The 22,542-nt window shown below is 32.6% G+C and overlaps 1 protein-coding gene across 1 annotated transcript in view; it reads left to right on the forward strand.

Annotated features, from left to right (window-relative positions):
* LOC123546869 (APGW-amide-related neuropeptide-like) overlaps positions 1–21,929 on the forward strand; it is a 41,643-nt gene extending 19,714 nt beyond the window's left edge. The window contains exon 2 of the mRNA XM_045333490.2: positions 19,735–21,929. Coding sequence (XP_045189425.1) covers positions 19,735–19,806 — 72 coding nt within the window. The 3' untranslated portion in view covers positions 19,807–21,929. The remainder of the gene's footprint in view (positions 1–19,734) is intronic.
* Positions 21,930–22,542: the final 613 nt, after the last annotated feature.

Here is a 22,542-nt window from a genome sequence, read left to right on the forward strand (position 1 = left end):
AACACCACAGAGATTTATCCTGTTTAGTCTTTACTTCCTTCCAAAAATAAACACCGCATTTAAGATAGCGGTCTCATAATGATACTCGGCAATTTCCGTGTGATAACGTACTCTTGTTAGCCAATCACAGTCACATGGCTGTCCGTAAATACCGGGCAATGCCGAAATTGAATGCGGAGAATACGCACTGTGCTCGCTACCGTAACCTAGTATTAAGATTCTTAACGACAACTAACGTTTGTTTTCTAACTAATGTTCATATCCTGTCCATTGCACAGGATGGTGAAAATATAGAATCAGATTAAATGATATTTGCTCTCATCTTCGCTCTGATGTCACCGTCATTTTTCTTTGATATCCGCATGTTTATTGTAGTAGAGTCAGTTTGTAAAAGAGTTACATACATGTGCACATGTACATTTAAATCAAAAATTGGTATTTGAAGAAATCAGAACGCAGAACACGTTTGACCTTATTGTTTCCTAGTGATGTGAAGTCCATTCACGATCAATATGTCATTATATTCCTTACTCGCTCTTTTCTGCCTGTACTAAAGATAATTGGTGACCTAGGAAAAGGAAATAAAAAAAGAACTTGAAATATCTTGATACGAAAAGAGCGTTATCTGAAAAGGTTACGTTGCCAAAAAAATACAATGTTAGTACATGCTGATGCGAAAACGTGTCAACTGATTAAGTTACTTAGTACAGAGAATAAAACATACTTCGATACGAAAATGAGGTTAACTGAATTTACTTAGCAAATAGCACATACATCTCACATCATACGAAATATATATGTTAAAGTAATAGGGTTACTTTATGCTAAAAGCATACAGTATACGTCAGTACGAAAAAAGTATATCTGAAAAAGCTAACAGTATTGTCAATAGTCCACGCGTGGTGTAAAACTTTCTCTCGATATACTTCATTCCGTATCTCCAATAAAAGAATTGTTATCTTTCAAATACTAGATTCGTTCACAGCCAGTGCTAAACCATTTCTGAGGAAACAGGACTGGAAAATATACATTTAGTCAAATCGAAGTAGTTACACAATTATATAACAAAATTTAAATGTATACAATACACAAATGGATTTGTAAATATGTACGAAACACAACTGTGTAATTATATTACTTCAAATTTTAAACAACTATTCACTTAGCTGAAAAAATTTGTCTGTATCAATATAACCAAATTCGCAGTGTTAAAATAATATTCATTTTTTGTTCAGGTGCCCATCCGTGCATTATTTCATAATGGGCGGGCACCTTGGTAGGAGAACCACACTTCCCTAAGCCAGGTTGATTGATTCCTCGCATGAAGAATTTATCGCCCTGTATGAGGCTCGACTTCTGTGAGGGGCAAGTGATTCGAAGTCAGCTTTCTTAAACAAATGGCCACGGAGGCCCCCAAATCAATACGATGGCATTATTTCAATTTCTTAACATTTTTTTAACATTATAAACATGTCACCGTCAAACAACCTGTCTGTAAATACCAACCCTCGGAAATGAAAATCTTACCTTTGTTGGTAGATGATCTCTTAATTCAAGCAATTTCACACTATATATTAATATTGTTAAACTTGAACAGAAAGTTATTATAAGCAGGTTTTATCGCATTTTTTTCTTATTCAATGGTGGTTTTTAGCACAGGTTTGACTAAATTTACAATATTTTTTTTTCTAAAAAGTCGTTTAAATATATTTAAAGATATTTTGACAAACAACAAATCTTTCTTTCGAACATCTGTACAATATTGAGTTATGATAACACAACACTGTCAAATGCCCTTGAGAAAACTAGTCAAGGCAGTACTAATTAGGTTACAGGATTATTGCGCTTTCTTCTTGATGGGTTAAACCTTAACCCTCATGGTCTGACAGGTTCTGTCATGAAGCATTCGGAGATATTAACAAATTACTACGGGAGTTCATATTTAACAATCTAATCACGACCGTTAATGGATGCATGCACTCGTGATGTAGTTCCATCAGTGTTCGCAAGAAATTATGAAAAAAACATGTAAAAGCTATTATTAAAATGGAGCTTTTTGATAATTACATTGTGATAATAACACTTCTGTGAAGTTTTGACTGCGTTGCACAATTATGCATTTAAACAGATGGTCGATTTGAAATACTCAATTTTAAGTTACTCTCCCCAGATTGGTGTCAACATTTGACACAAATGTTAAATGAGCATTTCATTTTGACAACTCGTGGAAATGATAACAATCGAACATAAATGCATTTGACTCTTATATTTACAGTAAGGTAACCCTAAAATCAAAATTCAAGTAAGGAGTAAATCACTGTAAACAGTAAAACATATGCCTGTAGGTCAGTTAATATCTTCTGACTATGGGTGTCTAGCTTTTCAATCCTGTGGACAGCCTTTCTGTGCACCTAGTTGCACTAATCACGTGACTTTTAATGTAAGGTTTACCTTATTGTAACTGTCACGGGTCAGTGAATTAACGTCCGATTATTATCACTGTTTTATATGATGGTCATTTGATACAGTGTTCAGTCTTCATTGAAATACGTCACTATATGAGATAACAACAAAAATCCGATTGGGGAGTTTGAAAAACTGTTATGCATATCATCTAACTTGTTGTCATAAAATATTGAAACAGTTATGAAAATGCTGACATGCCCGTGAGGCTATATAATGTACAGAAAGAAAAAATATCATTACTCCTCTTATAAAATTTTAATTGGAAAATGGAATAATATTTGGTTTTAATTTGCATGCTGACATGCTCTTATGACTATTAAATGTACAGAAAGTAAAATTTTATTACTCCTTTCATACAAATTTTAATGGAAAATGAAATAATATTTGCTTTAATTTGGAAACCATTATAGTAGAATGTTTCAGAGTTTCTATGTGGTTTAATAAATAATAATGAAATAGATTGTTAGCCATTATAGTAGGATATATATTCTGTTTAAGAGTTTCTATGTGGTTTAATAGAGGATCATGATATAGATCCAAGACATTTCTACTCATTTACTCTATAACTAAATGTAAGAGTCAGACATACTTTCGTCGTGTTTGTTTTAATGAAACATAAAATCACGAAAATATTTGCAATATGTCTGATCATCGAAATTTAACTTTTCTAAATAATGCTTTCAAGAAATACACAGGTTAAATTATGAACGAGGAATTAAAATTCTTTAAAACGTTTTAGAAACGATATTGTTCATATTTTACTGACATTTAACATAGAAATATATATATACATTGTATTTTTATTTTGACGTTGTAGGTACGCAACTGACATGCTTTTGCTAACCTGACATACGTATGTTAGGTTAGAATAACATCGGAAAATTGCTATAAAATGTTTTACCCTTTAAAATGTTTTATGACAGCTGGTAGATTTTATTTCAGCAATTCTAAGGTAATGTCTCAAGGTTGCAAACGTGAGTAGATCGGGTTAAAAAAACACACTGAAGATAGAATTAATGTATTTATTTTAATCACGCCTATTAATTTTACTTTATGCATGAAAACCTTGTTTGTTACGGACAGCATCTCCTTAATGCACTTTGTATGTGTCAAACAAGCAGAGCGCATGTTGCCTGAGGGGATAATCCATATCATCCTTTATCTTCGTAACCAACCTGATTTTTTACACATTTTATTTAGATAACAATAGGGATAGGGGACAATGTATCACACCATTGTATTATATACTTGTACGTTACAATTAATTATGGAATGACTGTTACGTAAATTGAATAAAAGGATTAAAAGTCACTTTTCAATCAATTTCATTCTAACAAATGCAATTTGTGTAAATAATGTAACCGATTACTAAAACGAAATAACCGTTACAACATACAATGTATTTAACGAGTCTTTGGCGTGCATAAAGTCGGTACGGTACGGAAGAATGGGCATTAATGTTATCACGACTTCAAGAATTTGAATTATTGCTAAAATAAGATAAGAACCTTCGCGAATTTAAATATCTGACCCTCCCGTCGCTAATTCATAAATCCGCGAAATAAGTCAGGGTGCGGGAATTCGCGAAATAAGGATCATGCAAATATAAAGTGATTTACAGTATTATATATAACGGTGGACTATATTTTAAACTTTCTCTGTTTCGAACAATAGCACTTTCACTTAAATGATAAATTACGGAACTACACTTAAACGTGGTAGAATATGAATCATAAAAATCTGAAAATCTTTCCAAGATATACATAAAAAATACCTGCATAGACTTAAAGATATACACACGCCGCCGTAATAAATGTGAAAAAAATCTAATATTCTAAAAGGATTATTTTACTTTTTCCAGTATCAATATTGTGACTTCACGGTCTTGCTGGTGATGGTGCCCAATGCACGCATAAAGCTGATATAATTTAATAAAAACCAGTCTAACACGGCCCGATTTGTTTTCCTATTAAACAAAGAAGGCTGAAAACTGTGTGTTATTATTCAACAATTCATTTTTCTGACGTCACAATTATTATGTCATGGTATAGCGGCGCGCTGGAAAAGAAATCAACAGAAATCGGGCAAATATTTGATGGATATCGACAAGGACGTACATAATAATCCTGATAACGTATTAGAATCGAAATAATATATCTCAAACAGTGATTTGCGCATGAAAAAAAAATATTGTCGTTTAAATGCGCAGCCCTCGTGATATAATTCCTTCGCATCTAAACTCCAAACAATGATTTTATACAACGACAAATCACTGTTTCGGATATATTATTTCTTAATTATATTTGTTTTGATGTATGACGGAAATATTTCACTCGTGAACACCAGAATTTAAATTTTCACTCGCAGCTTGCTTGTTACAGAAGTTAACTCGATGAAAGGTAATTCGATGCTACACTGAAACAAACAAATATCCTTTACATTTTTCATCAAACATTCTACCCGAATCTCGTAATACTTGTATCTGAATAGTTCATTGTGTGACAAGTGCAATTAAAAAGCAGAGTGTTTCATTCTGAAGTTACACATTGATATCGGGTTATGGTTTTGCAATTATCAAAACTGTTTGGCTCTTGGGACATTAAATGTTTTACAATATGATCTGAAAAAAAAATAAAACACGCAAATGTACCATGACAACCTATTGGCTTTCCTTTGTTTTTCGTTGTTTGAATTTTTGTTTTGTTTCGTTGTTATTAGAAAGAGCTTCGGTAAGTACAAAATTTCTCAGGCTCATAAACTTCGCTCTGGTCAAATGTTTATGACTTGCATAACAAGAACTGGATAAGATCAGGAAAATTGTTTATCCAAACAAACTTCAGTGTCTTTTTGAACTGACTGTTTGTGACTCCTACAGGACGTAGTGATTGATTTGCAGTCTAATATATGGGTTTGGAAATTGTTGGTGTCTTCTTTAGATGCTAGAAAATTCAAGAACCATGCTAAATTGACATGAATAGAACGGGCTTATGTCAATATCATCTCTTATTTCATACGCAGACATCGATAGAGAATATTAGGTTACTGTCTTATTAATTTAAATTTATTAGGTGAAAAATATAAAGGTCGAGGCTTTAGCCGAGACTTTTACTTTTACGTAGACGAACCTAATAAATTTAAATTCGTAAGACGGTAATCTAATATCTCTTTATCCTTCCGTCTGCTTTAAAATCATTTTTACTCAAAATTACCCACAACTAGGTAGGTATCTGAACCAACAACAGTTTAAAAATTAGTACGTTACTGATATGTGTGGCCAATTTACACAGTTCTTTGATAATTTGATTTGAAATAGATCTTTAAAAGCCCTAACATTATAATATATAAGAGGAAAAACTAAGGCTAACCTTGCGTTTTGTACCCGACTTCTGTGTACTGCTAAACATGATGGAATAACGTGAATTTGCTGCCTAGTGAAGTTTTACCCGAAGTTCAGTTGCTAGTCGGATACCCATTCTCAACAAGCAAACGTTAGACCTAGGTTAAATTAATCAACAGGTCACTAACGCCACTTGAAAGACAAAATAGGTACCCGTTTCCTCGACGATCTGATTCAATAACATTCCTTTCCAATTGCAATATTCCTCGTTTTAAGTGTAGAAATCTAAAATCGTTCACAAACGCTCTGCATGACTTAGTACATGACTCAGCTTCCGTTTCCTTGAGCGATAGCGTTATAAAACTTTTTTATGGTAATACATTGCCTGTATCACATACCTAATAATAGCTCGTTTATAAAAATTGTTGAAGCTTTATCCTTGCATAAACATGTCTTTAGTCTCTAAAACAAACCAAAACAAAAACAAAAAACAAGATGGCGTCGTATTGAAAAAAATTAAAAAGGAAGTCCGGCAAAAGTTTATTTACCTAATAAAGCAAACTTTATTCTATCCCTACATTTTGCCTTTTATTTCGCATGAAGGTAGGACACAAAAAAATTTCAAGGTTACTAGGGTAAACTGACATTTCCCTGGAAGGTCATCAGTGCACATGCACTGGAAATGATTATCTCTTCCAATGCCTATGGCTAATTTTGTACAGTGACAATATACATCTAAAGCGACATTTTTATCTCTGATTGTGTGTTCTAATTACATGGTTTCTATCTTGTTCGTGGGTAAAGGTCTGTCTAGTACGGTGCCCCTAAAGTGACATGTTACGCACTTTTTTCCACTTAGGTAATGTGAGACGTTTTTTATTTCGTTTTAACGAAATAACTATTTCGTTTAAACGAAATAACTAATTCGTTTAAACGAAATAACTATTTAATAAAAATAGAAATAATTAATTCGTTTAAACGAAATGATTTCGTTTTAAACAAAATAACATTTCGTAAAAACGAAATCATTTCGTTTAAACGAATTAGTTATTTCGTTTAAACGAATTAGTTATTTCCTTTTAAACGAATTAGTTATTTCGTTTAAACGCAATAGTTATTTCGTTAAAACGAAATAACATTTCGTTTAAACGAAATAACTAATTCGTTAAAACGAAATAGTTATTTCGTTTTAACGAAATGATTTCGTTTAAACGAAATAGTTATTTCGTTAAAACGAAATGATTTCGTTTAAACGAAATAAAAAAAGTCTCACATTACCTAAGTGGAAAAAAAGTGCGTAACATGTCACTTAAGGGGCACCGTAGTACGGTCTAGCTATTTAGGTTTGGATTTAATTTCAAACGCAGAACCTGAAGAAAAAAAGTTGAACCAAATAATGTGACTTACAAAAGCCTTCGACTATGATCTAAATGCGTTTGCATTTGTTATATTTTGCTATCTGTAAGTATTGTTATATTTTCAACTAGATAGACCGTCACTCCGGGGTAGATAACTTTTTGGTATATTTTTTTTAAAATAAGAATTAAAAGTATTGAATAGAATGGCTCTGGAAAGTATGTTTGAATGGCAAGGTCAATAACATTTAAACCGTACCTTGACAGAGTAAAAACAGTTGAATAGCAATGAAAAACACAACACCGTACATATTATACATATTTTCAATAAAAATTATGTTCAATATTTGAAACCTGAAGTTTTATGCCATTTTTACTTGTTAAAAACGCAAATATTTAACTCTTTAAATATCTCAAAACTGACACTTCGCACCATTTCTACTTGATAAAACTCAATTAAGTATTGATTTAAAGGGGCTGGTCTCAATTTCGTACAAGCAAATTTTAAGATATCAGGAAAATATTGCTATATTTCTTAAGAGATCTTTGAAACTTAATAACTGAAATATTATATATCATGGAAATACACGTAAATTAGTTGTTTACCAGTTTTCCATTCAAAATTTGAAAGAAATTGTCACGGGGTTTCAAAAGGAAACTGCCTCTGTTATAAAGCCTTGTAAAACGGTCGTTAAGTGCGAATTCGTCCGTGGTGTTTTGGTCAATACTGTAGGAAAGTTTTTATGGCCTAATGCAACCCTTGTTCGATTCGCAACTCATACATTTTTTTCTAGATTGAGCTTTTTTCAATAGTTAAGAAACAAAAACTCATGTTCTAAAGTATCTGGTATGCACAAACTTAAATTTAAAAGAGAGACCATTTTAGCCTAAATATGTAGTCCAGTCCCTTTAAGCACTTTTGTTACTTTATAGCTTTGTAAGCTGTCAGAACTGATTCGTATGTTTTATTGTCGTCATGTACAATATACGAGCAATTTCAGTAACCTTCAAACATTTGATCAACTTAGGTTTATCTGGTGACAATTATTGTCACTTTCTTCCCATGAACACACTAATTACACCATTTTCTCAGAAAAAAAAGAAATGTTTTAGACATAATTTTCACACAGAACAATTTTTATATTGTACGTCAGCATATTTTAACATTCAATGAAACATTTTGTCCTCTACATAGCTTATAAATATTTAAGTAAGAGTCACTTGTTTAAACGACACTCTACACACTTAGTTATGCTATTTTCATATTAAAACGCATGAGCAATTTGATCAATGTAAAAGCCTAAATCCTAGTAAACTGGATCAAGTATTGGCTGCATTGTTAGATAAAAGTGACTGTTGCTTTGTGTTGCTGATTTTTAAATCTTTTATTCATGTGTCATATTCCCTTTTTATTTCCGCGATGTGGCTTGTATATAGCATATTTTATCTTCTCCAAAACGGCAATTCAGAGCTCTAATTTTGTTCCAATTATATAGTTTCCATCGTGTCTTCAGTTATTTTCCTCAAGCGAAAATTGACCAGCTGCAGAGGTTGCTTAGTACGAATTAATTTCTATATTTTATATAAACAACTGAATCTTTCGATATCATCATTACATATGATAAAATAATGCTTTGTAAAACTGTCTGAAACTACACGCATGAACACTATAGCTTACTCAAATATTTAACCAATTAGTAAAAGTAAAACATGGAGATTTACAGTAACGGTGGTCGTGATATCGACATTTACATGTACATCAAATCACAAAGTTATTGCTGCAACAAATGTGTATCACGCATTTTTTCAATATCTTATCGACAGCATGGAACTATATTTTTGTAGTAGCATCCTAATAATATATGCAGGTCTAAATTTTACACCTACCTCATAACCTAGAAAATTCGATTTTGTTATGAAAACGCATTTATAGTCAACTTTACACTTACCATTTGTTGAATAATGCCAAGTGAGCGTGTGTTGGGTTCGTCAGGTTATATTTAGAATATTTAATGACAAGGATCGGTTTTGGTTTGGTAAACAACCATTTACTGAACCCTTTTTTCAGTATCATATTTACGATTTAATATTAACAATGGCAATTTATTTCTATTATAAAACAACTTATTTCCAAAGATAATTGACTTTATAGATCAAATTTCAAAAAATAAATCTAATGAGGCCTATAAAGCTGAAAGGGCGCTACCTTATTCATTATAATTATTTGACGCATGCAGTAATTGAAAATGCGGTGATGTTACATTACATATTTTCTTTTATAAATTGCCGGTTCATAGTTTGTGCGATGCGCCGGTCAGATGTTCAAAATAGGCTTGCTGGGCTAAAGTAAACTGAGAACTGAAATAACTTTATATTTATTTCTGACGTCAAATAATAAAAAGCCTCTTGCATGACTAGTTTGTCCTTCAGACCTTAGCTGATAAAACTGACTATTGACCAGGAACCCTTTGGTTAGTGTAAGATAATTATGTATAATTAAAAAATGGCATGCTACAATATCCTATGATATTAATATTTTATAAATGTTTGAAGTTCATGTTATTTTGTAGTTTAGTTTAAATCTTTATTATAGTCTCATCTATGTACATACAACGTCAAAAGCATAATATACACTACATTAATACATAGTACATAGCCATTCAATAGTAATTATAAGATTAATTCAAGTAAAGATGACTTAATATATCACAGAAAAGAAACCATAAAACTGCCTAATTGAAGAATAAAAAACTACTAAAACCAACAAAAATCAGAAACTGAAGAAATAATACAAGCACTAATGGCACATTAAGAAAGATTTTAGAAAATCAGTTATCAGCCTCGATCAGATCGAGAGTGAACTAATTAGCAGCTGCTTCTCAGTGGAAATAAAACATTTTATAAGAAAATGTGAGCATTATTTACACAAGCTAAAACTACGTCTTTGTAATATATTAAAACAGGTTTTGGCACATATCCTTATCAAATAAGCATTTGTGAAGAGAACCTTAAGTTGATCACTTTTGCACATATTAAGAAAATTATATTCATGAATTACAGCTTTCTCAAACAGCTCACTTCTAATATCTGAGTACATAACACAATCTAATAGTACATGACTTTCGTCTTCCAATACCTTACAGAATGGACATGTACGTTCATTTAATGCTACATTTTCAAATCTGCCTGTTTCGATACGTATTGGGGCTACTCCGCATCTAAATTTACTGAATGCGGCTCTATGTCTAAGTGGCAATATCATTTTACAATAAAGCTCTGGTTCAAAATTGTTTTTAAAAATACGATACGTCCTAAGTTTATTACGACCTCTCCCAGATGGACCATTTATGCTATTCACTGACGCTAACCAATCATTAACAAATTTCTACATCGCGACCTTCTCAACCTTATTAACAATAGTTACTTTGGGTATACCTACTGACAAATTACAAAATGCATCTAAATTATATTCGTGAAACTGCTTCTTTAGATAGAAAAAAACCAATTTTTACACATGATCGATTTAGAGTTAGCCCACAGTGTAATCCGTCCGTTTGTTTACTCGGTAGCATTCGTGTTACTTAAACGAGACCAAAAATTCGATATGGACTTCCATTGACGGACCAAGGAGGTTGCCACCCCATTTCACCTGTTATAGCTGCATTTGGTGTATATTTACCAACACCAAGGAAGAACCTCATAGCTCGGTTACGCACAGCGTTTATACAGGAAAATGATTTATATCCCCAAATTGCCGCACCATATGCAATAACAGGCCAAACAATTGAGTCGTATAATTTGGTAAATACGTTATAAGGGACACCTCCTATAAGTTTACACTTGGCAATTAAAAGTCCCAAGGCACGACTTGCACTCTGCGCCACCTGCTTCGCAGTTATGTTCATATCTAAGTGTTCTTGCAAAACAATACCAAAGTAAGTATATTTATCAACTATTGTTAGGCTGTCATCTCCACACTTAAATACACAGTCAGTTCTAGCAATGGATTCAGGTCGAAAGTGCACAATGTTACTCTTGTTTACATTCAAAGACATATCATTTAGACCACACCAGTCATGTAAAGCATTTAATAAAAAGTGTAAATCGTGAGCATTTTCTGCCAACAGAACAATGTCGTCTGCATAAAGTAATATACAAACAATTTCATCATCAATATTGACACCTATGTTCATTGACTTAAGAAACAGTACTAGATCATTAATGTAAAGATTAAAAAGCAGAGGAGATAACACACAACCCTGTCGCAAGCCACAGTGGACATCAGTTTTAAAGGAATTAACTCTAACACATGAAACAACAGACGAGTAAAGTGATTGTACCGCCTTTAACATTTTCGCAGAAATACCAGTATCGTGTAACCTTTTCCATAATTTAGAACGATTGATAAAATTGTATTCTTTACGAAAATCAATAAAAGCATTAAAAGTGGATTGTTTCAGTTTTTTTCCTGGTTTCAATGAGATTTACTAAAGAACCAATATGATCGGTGGTACTTCGTTTCTTTCTGAAACCATTCTGCTCGTCTGCCAGAATATTATTATCTTCTACCCATGCAGACGGCCTACTATTCAATATATTACAATATATCTTGTACATGATACATGCTAATGCAATTCTCTAAAAGACATTGGATCTCGTCGATCAGAAGTAGATGACTTAGGAATTGGGTTAATGATATATTTTTCAATAAAGAAGGTACAATGCCGTTATGAAAACAGATGTTAAACAATACGTGAAGAAACATAACTGACGTATCATTTTTTAAAACATTTGATGGAACTTCATCAACACCACTAGCTTTACCTCTTTTTGCCATATCAATAGCTTTCCTAACTTCTATTATTGTGATATGTTCATTGAATGTTACATGATCAACAGAGTCAGTGGAAGCAGCGACAGCAGAAGAGGAATTTACATCTGTTCGGTTAAATAATGAACTAAATTCATTCTTCCACACTTAATTAAGACATCATCAATATTGGTAGAAACTGAACCATCCTCGCTGACGATTTCCATAGGAATCGATTTACTTTTAGATTGGCCTACACCTATATCTATCGACCGCCAAAACTTAGACTGATCAACATTACATTCGTTTAAAAGGTCATCTTGCATAGAATACCAATATTTTCTTTTGTATTAGTACTCCATTACACAATATTTCACTGTTTTTCAAATTTCATCGTTCTTTTAGGTTGTAATTACAACTGAGAGACTGATCTACGTTCAGGGTGGGCTTTGAAGGGACTCTACTAAATGCATAACATTAAGATACGTTTACAGGGAAAAACAAAATGTGTTTAATTCTTCTTATAAACAATGATAAATTGGATTATTTTCTCTATCAGTTACATGGTCTTTCATATATCGACTAGATATTCTACTTCAATAATGCCATGTTTCTCAGCTTAACTTCTAATTTTTTTGGAATTTTATATTTCCTTTTTCGGGCTTTTCAAATCTAAAGCTATGAGAAGTGGCACGATACGGGCGAATGAAGCAACGTTTCTTCCATTAGTAACATTATATTAGTAATTTCTTCACGAATGTTGAAGGGTAATTTTAAATCTATACTATGCTATTTATAGCTATATTTAGTCTTTAAAAATGGGAGGAGTATGACAAATGCATTACGAATGCTAGTATAAATTTACGAAATGGTACTATATACGTCGCTTTTGTCAGTATTTGATCATGTGAGCTCATTAATGTATAACATGTGTTTTACCTTTTCTACATTTTGTTTTAGAGAGCAACACTGAAGTGACACAATGTCAGTTTTTGAATTCTTCAAACTCTCTTCCTGTAACATATTATAAAAACGAGTCGAAATTTGATAGTTACATGCAGTGTGCGCCGAAACGTGTGCATACTTGTATATTGTGAAGCAGTAGTTGTTATTTGTATGGGACGCAGATGCTTAAAACGAACAAATAAAGTTGAAATTGACACCAACAGATCTTTATTAGTTATAGTCGTGAAATTCTTGCAACAGTAAAACTGGGTTCAGAGTGTACAAGGGTAGAGGTGGTTTAATGGTTAAGGTGTCGGTGGTCGTGGGTTCTAGCCCCACTGGAGTCACGACCATGACCTCTTATTACACCAGTACTGGTTTTTCCAGGAAGCGGACTCGAGAGTGGTTCAAATAAGATTTTAGCTTTCATCACAATCGAGCTAGAATAAATTAGTATAAACTAGAGTGTACAAGAAATATGCCTACACTGATATTTTTGTAAATATTTATATCAGGCAAAATATAAAATTGACATGTACTTAAAAACCCATCACAGAATAACTGAATTCTTCTGTGTCCATGATGGTAATTATACTTGTATTTCATGAACCAGTTGGGAAATACAAGAATCTAGCTAATAGTTATTTTGTAATTATATTTTTCATTATTAGTGTCGTGTTTAAGTAAATTTCATTTGAATGCAAATTACTATTAAAATACTTCATTAGCAGTAAGTTTCGACAGTTGCGTCAGTAGATTTCTGGACTCAGTGTCTTCTAGTCAAGGAATAAAATACAATTATAACTAATTTTATTTGCACATGTATACACATTGCTGGTCTTTTCTATAAAATACTTTTTACTTATATTTTGAAAAAAAAGAGATATTACAATACGCAAATGACTACCACATTTTTAACTTCATCTATATTTGACGAAAAGATATGGATTCACATACCACTGTGTCAACGATTAGAATCTGTAGTACAAAATAATAACAAAGAATGCAACTCTGATGGATATACGAGGGGCGGACTTTTTGTTCTTTCTCAAGAACCGTTCAATATTTTTCAAAAATTATTTTTATTCTTTTTCTCTACCTACGTCTATACACTTTCGTCATCTTCGTGGGAGCTTTTGTATTCCCTCTGCAAACGATGAAGTAGACCTACTGCTGAGGTACTGATTTACAGCTGAAATCAAAGCCGCCCTGTTCTCATATTTGTTACCAGCGAACCTATTATCAGTTCTGGAAACAAAAAAAAGTGGCAGGTGGGGCTGTATGGAGGGTAGGACAACAACTGCCCCTTGAAGGAGTTGATTGGTTCTCCTGTAAATGAGGCAGTACGAGAAGGAGCATTGTCATGCAAAAGAATGACATCTTTCTGCACTAGGCTAGTACGCAACTTTTTAAGTTTTTCTTTCCGAGTTTTATTCCACGTGAATCCCAAAAAGTAACCAGCATGACCTAGCCAGAAGAAGGAGACAGCTTAAACTTCTTTGGAGGTCGCGAACCAGCTCGTTCCCATTGCTTTTGCTGAGCTTTTGTTTCAGGTTCAGCATAATGAACCCATATTTCATCCCCAGTGATAATACAGTTCAAAACTTATTTATATCACTGTTAAAACGTCTAAAATGTTCTTTTGCTATGGTCACCCTAGATGTCTTTTGGTCTTCTGTCAGCTGTTTCGGCACCCACCTAGCACTTACCTTGCTCTAACCTAATTCCGTGTGTAAACTCTGATGTGCCGACCCTTTACCGGTCCTAAACTGATTAGCTACCTCCTGCAATGTTACTCTGCGATCTTTGTTGACAAAAACCTCAACATTCTCCACCTGCCTCAGCCGTCATCACTGGCCTAGGCTTGTCCCTTACGCTTGTCCTACCCCCTTTAAACTGTGAAACGGCTTTAGAAAAACATTTCTGTAACCTTTGAAAACTGTGGCAAAAGTTTACACCCTCTAAAAGCAGGAATTTTATTTCAGATTCCTGTTCCTCCAGCTTAGAGTTCATGGTAACCCTAACACCTACCTTGTTTAAATGTTCAAACCTTCTTGTTTACACACTTCTAAAAATACAAAATAATCTCTGACCTCAAAATCGAACTATACTTTGTGATTTTTAATAGGTGATCAAAACATATTTCTGAACCAGATCTGAATTTATTTTCAGCCAATCAATTTGCTATAACATAACTACCAAATTTTAATTTTCGAGTTAAATATCTCACGAAAGATCAGCTCTATCTTTTGAGATTATAAGAAATTCGTATTTCAAAGGTTGAATGACACAGGAAATGATCTGGTGAAGTAAGTTTGCCATAGCTCCTCTATTCTTATCAATTCTGTGATTCCGAAAAAAAATTGCTTGATACAAGGTTACTGAACAACACAAAAAAATGCACTGTGATAACAACATGTTGATCGTAAATAAAATCTCATGTGTCTCACTTTAAATTGGATAATCCCACGAATGTCATGTTTGTTCTATTTTATGTTCCGTTTCTGCTAAAACCCAGTGTTAATTAACTTTGCATGTACATGTATGTTACTACAAACAAGTTTTATTGCGGCCATAAAACATAAAGTGTCGAATGAGGATATTAAAACAAAATAAAATGGAGATAAACGTTGGTGATAATGACAAAAACTGGACAGATTACAGAAAATATCATTCCAAATCTCGCCATGTTATGATTTTAATGCCGTTTAAGAATTTCCGTCGTGCAATGTTTATTTCGGAAGTACCAATAATAGGATAAAGAAATAATTAATTACATGAGGATTTTCCTAAAGAAATAAATAATCCAGTTTCTTTTTTATTGTTCGTTTTATTAGGTGTTTAGTCACATCCACGAATTTAAAGTTAAATGACAATTCGTTCTAAATCTTATTTAACAGGAAGACCCCCATGTGCTTCCCCTCCCCCGGACAAGTTCGTGCAAGTGAGCAATATGGATAGAATAACTGGTCTTCTGAAAGTCAGTTGGAAACCTTCCAGTAGTTAAATCATTTTTAATCGTTTGCCGAATCAGTGGTGTTAATGTTTATAAACAATATTATTCTTATGATAAAATACTGCTACGTTTCATGAAGTATTCTACAAAAACACCTATGAGAAACACCAAAATTAAATGTATGACCATTTATAAAGTCTTTACTTATAGCTAGATCTTATGATCTTTAATATTACAAAACATAGCTTTTACTTTTTACAGTGGGGGCCCGTGACCGAGTTGTTAAGATCACCGACTTCGAATTACTTGCCCTTTACCGAATGCGGATACGAAACTTCGCATGCGTTGTAGAAGTCCTTGCGAGTATGCCATCCAAGTGGTTCTACCCAGGTATCAATCTGTGCCTGAAACAACACTCGAATGGGGCACCAAGTGTCTTCCTCCACCATCACAAACAAAACAATGTCACCATATGACTTAAAATGTGTTGGTGTGACTCTCAATATAACCAAAAAAAAAACAATATTGTCCCACGACGTGCATGCAAAACTATGACTGATGTCTACTAAATTGCGATTTAACTATTTTAATACTATACACTATCTACTATATGTAAACAAATTTTATGTAAATAATATATATGTTTCGCTAGTAAAATAAGTAAAATGTCATTTAGCTATCGTTAACTTTACGAATCCCATCAGGGAAAGGATATCTGACATTCCTTCACTTTTCTTTAATTACTTTTTCGTTCGGCATTACATCTGATCCACGTAAGTCCATTTTTAACTAGTAATGTGTAGGCATATGTTTGTTTTGCACAATTTGACGTATTACTTGATAATGGGAATAATGTATCAATGATTTCATTTCCGGGACAAAAGAAACACGTTAGCTTTAAGCTGAAGTAGGATAAACTGCGGATATATCCGCTGCGGTAGATGTGGGTTTTTTTGTTTAGATAACAGTTGTTTGAGGCACGTTTTACAATAAATGGTAATGATCGGCTAATTCATGGATTTGCCGATCTTATTCTGTCGTTCATTTCGCATGAACTCCGAAAACAATAATTAATTTCTTAAATGTTCTGGAAATATGTGTCTGCGTAATTTTGTATGTTTTTTTTTTTCAGTCCTAAAACTTTCGATTAATTTACTTATCCTTGTTACATGATTTTTTCTTGTTTAAAGAAGTTGGCAAAAGTTGTTGACTCTTGATCCTAAAGTACAAATCATAAATGCAAATAAGATTAACTAGCGTATTACAATTTAATTCCTAGTGGAAAATGAATACGTGAATTTCTTGAGAATGTCCATATTACATGTAAATGGGACGCAGTAAATTCTTCGACTGCACTGCTAAATGTTAATAATAGTTCACTCGAGAGCAAGAATTTTGGAAAATATAATTTAACAAAATGTTAACATGAAAATATATTTTAAAAATTAATATGGTAGCTTTGAGCAATTCCAGATAGAGTGAGGTCATGCTACTAGAATAGACTGTCTTTGAAAAAAAAAGATTTCTTTTACCTCTAAGGTTTATTATCAAAAAGTCATTGTTATAAAACAAAAGGTATTAGGAAACAATTAATTAATAATCATATGGGAAAATATTTAGAAGTTATCATGATTGCAAAAGCCGTTCAAATTTAGTTTTTTGAAACCTGCTCAATCGTAGAGCCGGTATCAGGAAGGAGGATTCTAAGACAGTATTGATAGAAACATTTCCTGTTTAGATTGTATTATGATGGAATGACTTTATATTTTGTTGCTGCTATATATTTTATTCTACAGTTATGTAAAGCATTGTTCATGCTGTCTGCAATAAATGTTCTGCCCTGTTTCATGAATTGATTTAGTATGATAATAGTCTAGCTTATAAAGTAGGTTTCCATTAGGACATATCACGTACTTCTGTAGTTTTGTTTTAGTTTCCTGGACAGAGAATATCATTTTAATGTCAAACATTCACTTTAATGGTTTTTATCATTTTAAGCATCTGCAAGTTATTGACGTCAAATATTTGGATTCGAAAGATCGATACGACAATACACTGAATTAAATTAATTCTTCCAAATAGTTTTTTCTTGTATTTCAAATTTCCTCATATTTCATTTTGAGTTGGAACATCATTTTGGAACTGTCCTTTACATGGAATGGGAGCTTAGGTGTAAAGGCGTTTTTACAAGCTTTCTTAACCTTTCAATGTTTGTTTGGAAGAGCAATTTTGTAAAAATTAAGTTATCATGTTAAGATCTGACGTATACGTCAATTATTTGGATTCAAAATCGATACGACAAAACACAATAAATTAATTATCAAATATGTAGCCGTGATTCAAAACCATATTCATGTTGGTTGCGACCAGCATTGGATCAACTGTCCACGATGGGCATACGGCATGTCATGCGTTTTACAATGCTTTCCTTAAACTCTATAATTCAATAGTGTTGAAGCGAAGGCAAAGTGGTATCCTGAGATCCAGACTACGATTGCATGTTGGATCCATAGTGCTAGCAAAACAAATGTGGTATTCAACATATTTACTATTGGACAAAAACAAATTGGACACATGCTCATCTGGCTTTATACTAACTGCATTGTTGAATAGATGGTAATAATTCATTATAAAATCTGTAATTAAAGTTTTATGATTATTTTGTGTATTTTCGTAAATTAATATTGTATTCTTGCTCTCACAATGAAAGTATATTAAACGTTATGCAAGCAATTACCGAAATTTTGGTAATCGCTGTAAAACTGGCAGAAAAAAGTCAAGCAAGAGCTATCTGAAATGAATTATTCAGCAGTTGCCTTGAGAGATATCCATATAAAACATCCCGCAACGACTGCAAAATATAGAAACATTCCCTTATCTTAATCTTATAAAGATATCTATCTGCTTTTGATTCCCAAGGAGCGCCGAACGCGGCTCATGGGAATATCCCGTAAATAAGATTTGTCTAAACAGTTTAAGTTCGTCGTTTTGGCAACCGCGTTTACTTATCAAACTATATTGACAATTAGCGTGGAAAACGAGATGTCACACGAGACTCATTGACTTGCATATGACACAATATTCTACGACAAAATTGACAGTAATGCTGATCTGATAGTTTATTCTATCTATGTTTGGTTTGGTATCTTTGACATCTCAATGATGACCTTCTTAATAGTGATTTAGGAAAGTGACTGCAAATATCTGACATTTGAAAATATATTTTCTAAAAAAAATCCGTGAACATCCATGCCTTCGATCGTATCTGTATGAGCAATCCTATCCATAGATAGTGTCTTAATTCTATAAAGCCACGCACAGCTTTTTAAGTAGACCAGCTGAAAACATGTAATATAAAAGTGATACGCGACTAGTATGTGCTTAAATTGTAATTGTAAGAGAATTGCATTATAAGCATTTTTATTACGATTACATATAATGGAAAATTCTGATACATGTGTATACAAATTTCTGTTCTGTGTCAAAAAGTTTTTGAAATAGCCACTTTTAGTCAGTGGCTCTCAATGTACCATTTACATCCAAAGACTCATAAATGGAATGGTCTAAAGAGTGTTAACTAATCTGATTGTTTCATTATCGCTTCCGTCGTTTATATATAACAAATAGTCAAAAGAGTAACAACTGAACAATTTTCGATAGTGTAGTTGTTAATCATTTAGTTAAGATGCACTTAATGTCAACTGGTCGCCGTTAATCATTTAGTTAAGATGCTCTTAATATCAACTGGTTGCCGTTAATCATTTTGTTAAGATGCACTTAATGTCAACTGGTCGCCTTTGAAAAATGGCGTTAAACAACAAACATTAAATATATTAAAAGTTGTTTTTCTTCTTTATGATTTCAGTTAACGGACGACCTGCGTGACGCGTGTCCTGCTGTGCTGCTGGACGAAGAAGAAGGTATCAACAACAGTTAGGATTGCAAAGACCCGACATAGAAATGGAAGTGCGGACTCAGGGGAGGATACTCTGTTATATATTCACTGTAACTCATAACTAGAGTCTAAAATGTTCTTATTTGACTATAAAGGAAACGAAATTTAAGACAATTCTACACCAACAATACATTCAGATCTTTTTTTCAAAAACTCATTTTTTCAAATAATCATAATCATATATAGTTTTACATCAGTTACATATGTTGTCTAAATTGTGTTTACGATTAAAGTGTTTGGCTTTTCATTCATAATGGTGTGAAAAGTGATATAAAAAACTAAGGAAGTCAAAAAATTGATTACTGGTACTAAACGTTGCTGTATCTGACCCAGTGAATTTAGAATGTTGTTTTTTTGTTTGTTTTTTTTTTTTTTTTTGTTGTTACCTAAACACCTTATGGTACTTTTGAGCCTTTCGACACCAAGAGAGTCATATGTCAGTAAGAATAAACCAATGTCTTTTCTAACAAAATTCACATTTAAAGGTGGACAATCACATTTGAGCAACATTTATGACATTTTTCATTTTTAGTATATTCTGTTAGAGATTTATTTAAGGAACAAAAAGAGTTAGATCCTTTTTAGAAATGTATTTTTTTTTATTTTTATGGAATTTTATAATTACTCCCATTTGTTACGAAAGTTTTGAAAAAGTGGACTACTGCTTTTGAATTTAATATTATTTCTTATTTTAAATTTGCATTCGATAAATATTTGAATATGTCAACAATTTGTTTTAAAACAATGTCAAATTTATTGTGGTTACGCAACCAAGACAGGTAATGGGAGCTAATAATATTTTTACAAACTTGCATTTCTAATAAATTTCGGCTAAATATATATTTGTCAATGTAACGATTTGACACATATACTACAATAATTCTTATATTTATATGTATTCTTAGGTAAAGGATCTTTATTAAAACTACATTGGTTGGGCAACCAGGACAGGGAAATCAAATTTTAAAATACCTCCAGTAAAATCCTACAATATATTAAGCAGTCAATGGACACAAATAAGTGTAAATGACCTTTTGTTAAACTATCGCCCAAATCCATTACTTGATCAAAATCTGATTAACCACCTTTAAAGTAGAAAAAGGAAGTGTTGGAATGCATTTTCTTTATTTTGGTAATCAAAAAACATACTATCGTTGACACAATGAGCTAGGTCTCTCGGGATCTGAGAAATCTCTCACAGACAGAAAACATACAATTAAAACACGTCACAAACACTTTTCTGTTTCTAGATACATTTATATGGAGCGTATTGCTTGAAACTTTGGTACACTTATTTCGCATTTATTTACTTCGATCGCATAAGTGAAATATACACTTTCTGCAACAGGAAGTGGAAGTAATTAGGAATTGAAAATATTGACATGTCAATAAAATCTGTGAAAAGATCCTTTCGCAGCATGGAGCGCAACCAAACAACATAGTAGTAGACTCGGTTTTCGTTTTTTGTCGTGTTGAGCGACCTGTGGAGTTTCCACATTTTCTATTTGACTGAGTTTGTTCATGACAGTTAATGAAATGTGCAACATTCCTCACGCCCCCAGCATAGCCTTAAGTGGAATTATATTACTGTAACAGTAAAACTGAATGTTCTCCAGGATCCCAAAGGATCAAACAGAAAGTATAACAACATCGAGTCAAAGTCAAACATGGCTCTTTACATATAAATAGAATATATTCATTTATTGTTGCGCTTCTTATCTCATTCTGCAATCCCTGGTTGAAATAAAGAATGAACATTTTGTACAGATGAGAATCTTGAAATTATAGTTCATTTTGTTTATTTGCTATTCTTCAAACAAATAAATAGATTAGATATTTATCATGCTTTCTTCTTCGAGCGATAGTGGTGCTTTTTGAATTTGTTTACCGAAACTTCTTTGATTGTTTCTTTTCTTTCAATATTAAGTCTAAAACGACCAGATACGTAATATATTGTGTCTGGACCGATAGCTACGTCTGGTGCTATACAGATTTTCTATTTCAGATAGGTTTTAGGACATTTACCGAAAGTTTAGAATATTAATTTATGTTTTAGATACATATTTTTCCTTCGGTTGTTACAAATAAAAGAAAAACATTGAGAATATGCATTTTCTTGAAGCAAATCCTTTATTTGAATTAAGGTAGTGGACCCGTATTGACATCGACAGTTTCCGTTCGTTTACATATTCCTGCATGCATGCGATTTCGGTATTCTCTGGTTGCTATGAAAAAGCAATTGTCTGCTTTAGCCGTAGGATGCCGTATCATTAAGGTGCATGGAAATTGCCGGGTCTCATAACGGGTTCATGACGTTAATATTTTTCGTTTTAAATCTTATATCTCCAAATAGCAGGTATCCCGGGTTCTCAAAATAATTGACAATCAGTATAAATTCTAGAATAGAAAACTGAAATTAAAATATATATATATATATATATATATATATATATATATATATATATATATATATATATATATATATATACAAAGATGATACAATTATTGCATCTATGGAGACTGGGAGACTCTTTGCGGAGAAAAGAACATTTTAGTGTTTATTTACAGCAATAAAGTATGTGGTTATAGTAATGTTTTTCATCAGATGGGAATTGTTTTCGCTGCAATAAAATTCAAATAGATATCTCTACTTTTCCTTTTTCTGTACACTACATTTTTGCGATTGCAAAACTGTTAAATATGTTTGATGCATTTGGT

Source organism: Mercenaria mercenaria, chromosome 9 (genome assembly GCF_021730395.1).
Source record: "Mercenaria mercenaria strain notata chromosome 9, MADL_Memer_1, whole genome shotgun sequence".
Taxonomy (NCBI): domain Eukaryota; kingdom Metazoa; phylum Mollusca; class Bivalvia; order Venerida; family Veneridae; genus Mercenaria; species Mercenaria mercenaria.